The sequence below is a fragment of the Sorex araneus genome, chromosome 2 (assembly GCF_027595985.1).
Source record: "Sorex araneus isolate mSorAra2 chromosome 2, mSorAra2.pri, whole genome shotgun sequence".
Classification (NCBI taxonomy): Eukaryota; Metazoa; Chordata; class Mammalia; order Eulipotyphla; family Soricidae; genus Sorex; species Sorex araneus.
This window is the reverse complement of record NC_073303.1, coordinates 205,116,547-205,127,175: the sequence shown is the minus strand read 5'-3', so window position 1 is coordinate 205,127,175 and position 10,629 is coordinate 205,116,547. Positions and strand designations below refer to the sequence as shown.

The 10,629-nt window shown below is 47.3% G+C and overlaps 1 protein-coding gene across 1 annotated transcript in view; it reads right to left on the bottom strand.

Moving 5' to 3' along the window:
* Nucleotides 1-471: 471 nt before the first annotated feature.
* The window catches only part of BTNL9 (butyrophilin like 9), a 27,494-nt gene continuing 17,336 nt past the window's right edge, over nucleotides 472-10,629 (bottom strand). The window contains exons 6-11 of the mRNA XM_055126624.1: nucleotides 10,617-10,629; nucleotides 10,478-10,498; nucleotides 6,380-6,400; nucleotides 6,168-6,194; nucleotides 2,964-2,990; nucleotides 472-1,106 (exon numbers count right to left, since the gene is read on the bottom strand). The exon at nucleotides 10,617-10,629 is cut by the window's right edge and continues 20 nt beyond it. Coding sequence (XP_054982599.1) covers nucleotides 472-1,106; nucleotides 2,964-2,990; nucleotides 6,168-6,194; nucleotides 6,380-6,400; nucleotides 10,478-10,498; nucleotides 10,617-10,629 — 744 coding nt within the window. The remainder of the gene's footprint in view (nucleotides 1,107-2,963; nucleotides 2,991-6,167; nucleotides 6,195-6,379; nucleotides 6,401-10,477; nucleotides 10,499-10,616) is intronic.

Below are 10,629 nucleotides of genomic sequence, written 5' to 3'. Positions count from 1 at the left end.
GTGTCTATGCTTTGGAATGGGTGTTTTTGGTTTTTGAGGAAGGATATCAAGAAGTGGTATTGCTGGGTCGTGTTCCATTCAGCTGAGCTTTGAAATGGCCTCTTTATTCTTCACGAAAATCCCACACATCTATACAGCCAAAGTCTCTTTCTGGGTTTTCTCAGGATCTCTAGCTGATTTCTTTTGGGGGGGAACCACAACTGGTAGTGCTCAGAAGTTACTCCTGGCTCTGTGCTCAAGAACCACTCCTGATAGTACTCCGGGGACCCTATGGGGTGCTGGGAATTGAACCTGGATTGGCAGCATGCAAGATTGTACTATCTCTCCAGCTTCTTTTCTTTTCTTTTTTTGGGGGGGCGGTGTTCCTCTTTGGGGTTGGTGCATTAGCAAACTCAGTGCCAAGTTCTCAGCCGGTGCCCTGGAGATCTTTGGGGAGGGACCTGAGACCCAGTCCTGGGGCCACCAGCGCCCTCACCACAGGCCCAGAGCAGGGTCGGAAGGCTCATAGGGCTGCAGCCAGAAGTCACTCTCGTTTCTCTGGGGGGTCTGGGCCTCGCCAGCCGGCACCGGGCAGATGGTGAGCGGCTCCGCGGGCGAGCCCGCGTCCTGCGCCCGGGGCCTGAAGTAGGCGCAGAGCGGGCCCGGGAAGGTGTCGTGGAAGGTGAAGATGTGCGACCTGTCGGTCACGTTAAAGAAGGTCAGGGCCCCCGCGTCGCAGTCCAGCAGGAGGCCCAGGCGCCGCGGGGGCACGCGGGGGCTGAGCGCCACGCGGTGCGTGTCCAGCACGAAGTATTCGCGGTTGTTCCACAGCCCCATCACCCAGAAGCCGCTGGCCGGGCTCAGGCGTCCGGAGCGCCCCGGGCCCTGCGCGGCCTTGGCCAGGCAGGCGCCCACGAACCAGCAGCTGCGGCTGCCCACGTGCACCTCCCAGTACTGGCGGCCCGCGGAGAAGTGCTCGCGGCTCAGTGCGCACTTGTGCTCCGAGGAGCAGGTGTGCCCGGCGGCCGCCTCCTGCTCTGGCCACGTCGGGCGCGAGGACACGCGCTTGCCGTCCCCAGAGACCTCCAGGCTGGGGTGTGCTGTGGCCGGGTCCAGGGTCACGTCCACTGCACGGAGACACAGAGTAGGGAGGTGAGTTAGTGCCTTGGGGGTGTAGGCAGACGTTTTCTCCTGGCTTGGTGGATTGTCTCCTGGGATCCTTGGTGGAACACACCTTCCTAAACCACCCACACCCCAACACCCACACCCATCACTGCATCCATCCCAGCTGAAGTCACTCCTGAACTTTTGAGAATCACCAGAGGAAACTTCAGAGGAACTGGAAGGTTCCTGAGTTCCCTAGGCGCTCTGTGGCAGGCAGGAAGCAAGCAAGCCCTTCTGGAACAATAGCACATGGGTGGGGTGCTTGTCTTGCAGGCTGGAGACCCAGGTTTGATCCTGGCACCCCACATGTTCCTTCGAGCCCCACCAGGAGTGACCCCTGAGCTCAGAGCCAGGAGGAGGCCCTGAGCATCGTTTGATGTGGCCCCCAAACCAGAACAAACAAAACAAGAAGAGAACGTTGGGAACCAGAATCCAGAATGCTGGAGTCCAGAGATGGAAGGCTGCCCTGGAATGCTGACCCTGGAGGGGGTCCTGTCTGCCCTTTCTCTATTCCCCCTCCTGGAAGAATTTCCCACTAAGAAAGCCTTTTACACTTAGGTTTATCCCAATAAACTAAAGGGTAATGGCTACCTGTTAAAATCTGGTCTTTTTTTTTCTTTTTGGGTCACACCCAGTGATGCACAGGGTTCACTCCTGGTTCTACACTCAGGAATTACTCCTGGCAGTGCTCAGGGGGCCATATGGGATGGTGGGATTCGAACCCGGGTCGGCCGTGTGCAAGGCAAACGCCCTACCCTCTGTGCTCTCGCTCCAGCCCCAAAATCTGGTCATTTAACCAGACAAAATCTGGGTATCTGGATCATAGTCTAACCTGGATAGATCAAGACTGTTAGGCATCTGACCAAAGAATGTTCTCCTTTTAAGGATTTTCAATTCTAAGCAATAAATATTATCTGTGGAGGGCAGTCAGGACTTTTAGTCCCCTGACCCCATACTTTTTCTCTCTTATTTCTCTTTTCTTAATCCTTGAGGCACCCCTGCTTCAGGCTTGTCCACTTGGGACTGGTCCTCTGCAAGCAAGAAAGATTCCTGGGCATGGAGGCCGGCCTTCTTCTCCAACTCCCAGTCAAGGGAAAAGGGAACTTAGCACCTGTTCTCATCCTAGCTGGTCTTACCACTCAGGGTGTCTTGAGAGCGTCCCCTGAATGGGTCTGGGTCTCAGTTTTACAACAGTTTTAGTTTTTTTAAAATTTCATATAGTTATTAATCATTGTAAACTCCAACATAATATAGCAATATAGTTTTCATGTATTCAGAAGGAAAATATTTCTGAGTTAAGTGGAAAATCATGCACTGGTTTCTGGAAGACCCTTTTACTTTGTTTTTGGGCCACACCCCCAAAATACAAAGCCAGGGCTGACTCCTGGCTCTGTGCTCAGAAGTCACTCATGGTGGGTTCAGAGGACCTTATGAATGCCAGGGATCGAACCCAGGTTGGCAATATACAAGGCAAGAATCCTATCCACTGTACTATAGCCCCAGGCCCCCTGAGATTCCTTTTAAACTCTGCTTTTTCCTGCAAACAAGTCCTTTCACTCTTCTTACCAGAGAAAAACAAACCTAGTAAAATTAGAGAGCTGTTTGTGTGCAGTCACAAGTCTGCATGTAGGTATGTATGTATGTGCATGTTGGAAATTCAGGCTGGTGGTTTAGATGTGTGTAAATAAGAGTGTTTGAGTGTCTGTGTGTAAAGGCCCCACACTAGGCTCCTGGCTTTCTCTACTCTTGGATTGTTCCACTCCCCTCTGGCTACAAGACAACACGAATCCCATGTGACATGGTGCTCTGTTTCCTGTTACCTGCGTGCTGCCGGGCGGCTCTCCACTCTGAAAGCAGAAGAAAGGAAAAACACAAAAAATTAATTCTAAAGGACATATGCACACCCATGGTCATCACTGCACTTGTATAATAGCCAAGATATGGAAACAACCCAAATGCCCAACTACAGACGAATGGATCAAGAAGTTGTGGTCTCAGTAGAAATGACATCTGCATCTGTATGTTCCTTGCAGCACTATTCACAATAGCCAGAATCTGGAAAAAACTTGAGTGTCCAAGAACAGATGACTGGTTAAAGAAACTTTGGTACATCTACACAATGGAATCCTTTGCAACTGTTAGGAAAGAGGAAGTCATGAAATTTGCTTATAAGTGGATGGTCATGGAGAGTTTCATGCTAAATGAAATGAGTCAGAAAGAGAGGAACAGACATAGAATGACTGCATTCTTTTGTGGAATATAAAATATCATAATATGAGACTAGCACCCAAAGATAAAGACAGGGCCAAGCAGATTGCTCCATGTTTGAAGCCTGTCTCATGAGCTGGGGGAGAAGGCAGCTGGGATAGAGAAGGGATCACTAGGTCAATGATGGTTGGAAGCATCACTCGGGATGGGAGATGTGTGCTGAAAGTAGATAAAGGAGCAAACATGATGGCCTTTCATTATCTGTACTGCGAACCATAATGCCCATAAATAGAGAGAAAGAGGGAAATTGTCTTCCACAGAGGCAGGGGGAGCGGTGGGACAGGGGGAGGGAAACAGGGGACATTGGTGGTGGAAAATGTACACTGGTGGAGGGATGGGTGTTCAATCATTGCATGACTGAAACTCAAACAGAAAAGCTTTGTAAGTGTAGCTCCTGGTGATTCAACTGATAAAGGAAGAAGTTGTGGTCTATATACACAACTGAATACTCTGAAGCTCTAAAGAAGCACAAAATCATGCAATTCGCAGCACTATAGGTGGAGTTGGAGGATCTCATGCTGAGTGAAGTCAGGCAGAAGGAAAGGGACAGAGACGTAATGATCTCTCTCACGGTACATATGGCACATAGCACACGGTACGTAAAGATACACAGCCAGGGAGCAAAAGGCCAAAGGGAACATAATGGGGGAACTGATTCACACCACTGAATTGCGGGAGAGAGGTGGAGAGGAGGGGTGTTGGGGTCCTTGGGGCAGGGAAGGTGGGGACACTGATGGCGTGTTGGAATTATGTGCTTGTGAAACTATTATTAACAGTATTATAAACCATAGGGAAACAATCAATTAAAAAAAAAGAGAATAAGAGGGGACTGGCAAGGTAGTGCCATGGTAGGACATTTGTTTCTCATGTGGCCCACTTGGGTTCTATCTCCAACGTACCAGATAGCCCCTGAGTACTGCCAGGAGTAACCCCTGAGTACTGCTCGGAGTAACCCCTGAGTACTGCCAGGAGTAACCCCTGAGCATTGCCGGGTATGAACCCCCCCTAATGAAGAAAGACAACCAGAAAATGTTATTTCAAGTACTATAAAAGTCAGTAGTAAAAATAATAAACTTCTAAGTAGTTACAGATGGAGCCTTTCAGATGTGAAAATCAAATATACACTAAATATGATCACAATCTCAAGGTAGTTCAAAGGGCTGGAGAGCAAGCGTCATCCACACACGTTCTCAAGTGTGATCCCTGGAACTCAGTATATACTCTGAGCATCGCCAGGCTTAGCACTGTTGGCCCTCAGCAATCTACTGCCAGGCAGTGTCACTGGTCCTTAGCATTGAACTGACCAGTCTACAAAAACGGCAAGTATTAAAGCCCCCCCCACCCCCTCTGAATACTGCTTGGAAGTCTAGGCTACCCTAGACTTCCTCAATAGGGAAATCGCTGAGTGTGTCAGCTAATAGTGGGGAAATGGAGTCACTCTATAGTGAGACCAATAAATTTACATGCGGTGGTTAATACAATCTTAGATGAATGAAATTCTGATGTGTAACACAGATAATACAAATAGGGAGTATAAATCACCAGGATGGAGATGCTCTCCTCACCAAGACTTATAAAATATAAGGCAAGTGGCCAGAGCCATACGACAATTGGGAGGTGTTTACATTTTGCACAGCTGACCCAGGTTCAATTCCTGGCATCCCATAGGGTCCTCCATGCCCATTAGGAGTGATCCTTCAACACAGAGTTAGGGGGTAAGCCCTGAGCACCACCAGGTGTGCCCCCAAAACAAAACAAAGGCAAATAAAAATATAAGGCAAAAGATAAAAATTTGACGAATTAGATGTTATCAAGGACTGGAGCGATAGCATAGCGGCTAGGGCTCTTGCCTTGCATGCGGCCGACCCATTTGATTTCTCTGTCCCTCTCAGGGAACCCAGAAAGCTACCAAGAGTATCCCGCCCACACAGCAGTGCCTGGCAAGCTCCCTGTGGAGTATTCGATATGCCAAAAGCAGTAACAACAAGTCTCACAATGGAGACATTACTGGTGCCCGTTGAAGCAAATCTATGAACAATGGTATGACAGTGCTACAGTGCTACAGATGTTATCAAAATTTACTATTTCTAAATTTTAAAGAGACATAAGTGATCTATGTCTCTCTCTACATTATATATGTATATATGTATGTATATATCTCCTATGAATTGAGAAAACTAAGAAAAAGATAGCTACTCCATATGAAAAATGGGCAAAGGAGGTAAATGAATTGCTGATTTTCTGAAGAGGAAGCCCCTATGCCCATTATCATATAAAGATATCTCCAAATTTCTTAGTGTTTAGAACAGTGCAGGCAGAAAGTATGAGAATCACACATCTGCTGACTGGCAAACTAGAAAATTGGCTCATGGGGGTCTGTGGGTGTGTGGAACCTCCAGTCATGGCTAATGGCTGCCTTTGGAAATCCCTTTACCCCACCTACTGACATATTTCCCAAGGACCAGCAATTCCTTTCCTGGGTTCATGCCCCAGAGAAGTCTCCACGTAGTTCAGGAGGGCATGCTTGAGGGGACTCATCTAGAATTACTCTGTGGTGCTTGAATTAGAGGCGGGTCAGAGGCTTTCTACAGGAAGTGACTGGCTAATTGATACCTGTCTAGCAAGTGAGACTCAAAGGGATCTTAGATTGATGCATGCTGTGTGAAGCTGTAATCAAACAGAATGACGTGTGGTAGTCAGAGGGTCTGGACTGCTAAGCAATATGGAACCATAGGAGGGAATTGAGTTCCACTCACCGGCTTGTCCTTCTGCCCGTCTCCACTCTGTAGAAGAAACAGAATCAAAACAGTGTCCTGGACCACATCTGCCCCTTCTCCCCATCTCTCTTGCCATCCATACAGCCAGTGGGACCCCGCCTGGGTAGCATACTAGGTTGGGAACTGAGAAGAACAGACAACGGATGCTACCAGGTTGATGAATAGAAATTGTTCTAAGGGGACTCACTTACCAAGCTCTGTCTGAAGCTTCCCTGTAATAAGATGCAGAGAAATCATCAGTCTTTGGGCAAGTGGAACCACGTACCTATGCAATTATCCCCTGGGAAGAGGTTCCTGAGAATGAAATCACTGCTCATTCCAATTCCTTTCTTGTCTACATGTTACACATATGCAGTCTCTCTTTTTGTTGTTGTGGAGGGCACAAACATGTGGTGCTCATGGAACCATGCAGTACTAGGGATTGATCGACTCAGGACCTTGTAGATGCACTTGAGCCACTTCCCCTATGCTTTGTAGGAGTCTCTCTTTCTCTCTTCCTCCCTCCCTCCCTCCCTCCCTCCCTCCCTCCCTCCCTCCCTCCCTCCCTCTCTCTCTCTCTCTCTCTCTCTTTCTTTCTTTCTTTCTTTCTTTCTTTCTTTCTTTCTTTCTTTCTTTCTTTCTTTCTTTCTTTCTTTCTTTCTTTCTATCTTTCTTTTTTCCTTCTCTTCCTTTTTTGTACAGAAGCATTCTATCCACTCTATTGTGTCTCTCCAATCCCCTTTTCAAGATTCTTTTTTTTATAATTAAAAAAAATTATTGAATCACCCTGAGATAGTCACAAGCTTTCATGATTGGGTTACAATCTCACAATGATCAAACACCCATCCCTCCACCAGTGCACATTCCGTTACCACCAATATCCTCGGTATGCCCCCCTTTCTCACCCTCTCCCTGCCTCTATGGCAGACAATATTCCCCATACTCTCTCTCTACTTTTGGGCATTATGGCTTGCAACACAGACACTGAGAGGTCATCATGTTTGGTCCATTATCTACTTTTGGCACGAATCTCCCATCCCAACTGGTTCCTCCGGCCATCATTTTCTTAGTGATCCCTTCTCTATTCCATCTGCCTTCTCCCCTCCGCTCATGAATCAGTCTTCCAGTTATGGGGCAATACCCCTGGCCCTTGTATCTACTGTTCTTGGGTGTCAGCCTCATGTGATGTTATTTTATACTCCACAAATGAGTGCAGTCCCTCTATGTCTGTCCCTCTCTTTCTGAGTCATTTCACTTAGCGTGATACTCTCCATGTTTATCCATTTATAAGTAAATTTCATGACTTCATCTCTCCAAACAGCTGCAAAGGATTCCATTGTGTAGATGTACCAAAGTTTCTTTAACCAGTCATCTTTTTTTTTTTTTTTTGCTTTTTGGGTCACACCCAGCGATGCTCAGGGGTTACTCCTGGCTTTGCACTCAGGAATTGCTCCTGGCATTGCTTGGGGGACCATATGGGATGCCGGGGATCGAACCCGGGTTGGCCATGTGCAAGGCAAATGCCCTACCCGCCATGCTATTGCTCCGGCCCCAACCAGTCATCTGTTTTAGGGCACTCGGGTTGTTTCCATATTTTGGCTATTGTGAACAGTGCTGCAATAAATATATAGGTACACTTGTCATTTCTATTGTTCAGGATTCTTTTTTTTTTTGCTTTTTGGGTCACACGCAGTGATGCTCAGGGGTTACTCCTGGCTTTGCACTCAGGAATTACTCCTGGCGGTGCTTGGGGGACCATATGGGATGCCGGGGATTGAACCCGGGTCGGCTGCGTGCAAGGCAAACGCCCTACCCATTGTGCTATTGCTCCGGCCCCTGTTCAGGATTCTTAAGCTTAAGCCTCTTCTTAAAACAAAGCTCAAGGAAGCGCGTGGCCGCGACCTCTTATTGTCTAGTTCTCCCTCTTGGAGAACCCAGCAAGCTACCAAAGGTATCCTGCACGCATGGCAGAGCTTGGCAAGCTCCCTGTGGCGTAATTGATATGCCAAAAACAGTAACAATGATGGGTCTCATTCCCCTGACCCTGAACGAGCCTCCAATGAGGCACCATTGGGAAAGATGAGTAAAGAGAGGCTGCTAAAATGTCAAGGCTAGGATGAATGGAGACGTTACTGGCACCCGCTCAAGCAAATCCATGGACAGTGGGATGACAGTGATAAAGTGATATAGTGAAGCCTCTTCTTGGCAGTCAGGCAGAAATCTACATGTGTCCCACAAGAGGAAAGAGGTCTAAGAAAAAGGATCATCTTCCAAGGGTTTAGGTCTGGTTTGAGTTGGTTACAAATTATTTGTACTGAAATCACACCCTTTCGTGGGGAGGAAGTCTTGTATAATTAGAAGCACTGGGCAGAGCTTATGTGAGTCTCATGGCCTTGGGGTAGGTGTATTATTCAAAGTACTAGGAGGATATGATGTCTAAGGATTACTCCTGGCTTGATTCTAAGGACACTGGCATTTCACAACTAGACATGAATTCATTTAATCTCTCCACGCTGTGTCATGACTTAAAGTCATGAAAGAGTTGACTTTATACCTTAATTCAGTTAATGATTGATAATGGCTGGTTTTTTTTGTGTGTTGTTTGTTGTTTCTTTTCTTTTTGGGTGGTGGGCACACCTGGCTATGCTCAGAGCTTACTCCTGGTTTTGTGCTCAGAGGTCACCCCAGGTGGTGCTTAGGGCCATATTGAACCAAGGTCATCTGTGTGTAAGGAAAGCACCTGCCTGATACTCTTCTCTCTCTTTCTCCCTCCCTCTCTCTCTCTCTTTCTCTCTCCCCCCTTCTATCTCCCTCTCTATCTCTGCCCTAGTCATTTTGTTTCTTTTGTTTTCCCTTATACAAGTTTGCACATTGCAAGTCAAGATTCTACCTCATAGTTTTGGCTGGGAGTTTTACTGGGGCAGGTAAGTGTTCTTGAGGTTCTTTCTCTGCTCGTTGGTGCCTTCTTCATTTCCCCTTCCTTTGATCGAAGCTCCCCTCCTCTTTACACACACAGACCCATGATTTCAAGGTAACAAATCCCTTTGGGGAGAAAAGTGACTTGATATATATATATGTAAAACTCTCACTTGGTGCTAGATACAGGTGCCATCCTTCCTTTTTTTGGCAGGGAATCAGACTCAGCAATGCTCAAGGCTTACTCCTGGCTCTGCTCTCAGGAATTACTCCTGGCAGTGCTCAGGGGACCATATGGGATGCCAAGGATCAAACCTGGGTTGACTGTGTGCAGGACAAATGCCCTACCCACTGTAGTATAATTCTGGCCCCACAGGTGTCATCCTTCCTGGAGGTAATTTTACTAAACAGGAAGTTATCCTGGGAAGATGATGAGCCAGTGGAAGTAAACATTGTGAATGCTGAAAATTAAATCGGATCATTTTTAGAGGATGCTGGTAGACTCTATCAGAGTCTTAGGTCAAACCTCCTTGTCAACTGAGTATGAGTCCATTAGAAATGTTATGGGAGTCATAGAAGGATTAGAAGGATCCATTTAAAATGAGTTCTTTAAGAGAGAGGAAGAGAGAGAGAGAGAGAGAGAGAGAGAGAGAGAGAGAGAGAGAAGGAAAGTGGCTGCATAGAGATGGGGGGTGAGCAGGAGGGAAGCAACTGGGGACATTGGTGATGGGAAATGTGCACTGGTGAAAGGATGGGTGTTGGAATATTATATGAGAAACCCCATCATGAACTTTGTATCTCACTGTGATTCAATTAACATTTTTTTTTAAATTTTAAAAAATGAGTTTGGGGGCTGGAACAATAGTACAATGGAGACGACATTTGCCTTGCATGTGGCCAACCCAGGTTCAGTCCTCAGCATCCTCTATGGTCCCTGAAGCACTACCAGAAGAAATTTCTGAGTGTCACTGGATGTGTGCCCTTCCCCCCGCCCCAATTCACAACATGGACCAAAGCACAGGGCCAGGAGTAAGTGCCAGGTGTGGCAAACCCCATGCCCAAAAAGTGTTTTTTTTTTTCCAAAAAGTGTTTTTTAAAAAGCTCTTTGCATCTGGAATTGGAGAGATAGCACAGCGGGTAGGGTGCCTTGCACAGCTGCCTTGCACGCAGCTGACCCGGGTTCGATTCCCAGCATCCCATATGGTCCCCTGAGCACCGCCAGGGGTGATTCCTGAGTGCAGAGCCAGGAGTAACCCCTGTGCATCGCCAGGTGTGACCCAAAAAGCAAAAAAAAAAAAAAAAAAAAAAAAAAGCTCTGCATCCTTCCCTCTCCAAAGGAGGCCTAGAATTAACGGGCCTCTCATCCCACCGTGTCTATGCATGGTTACACTTACCAAGCTCTGCTGTGAGTTTCTCTGCAGAAGAAAAGAGAAAAATGTCGATGATTTACTGCTAAGACTTTATTCCCCCAAACTGTGCAGACCAGAGTCCCCCCCTCCTGGCACTGTTGATCCTGCATTTCCCCCTGCTTACCTTTGTCTTTCTC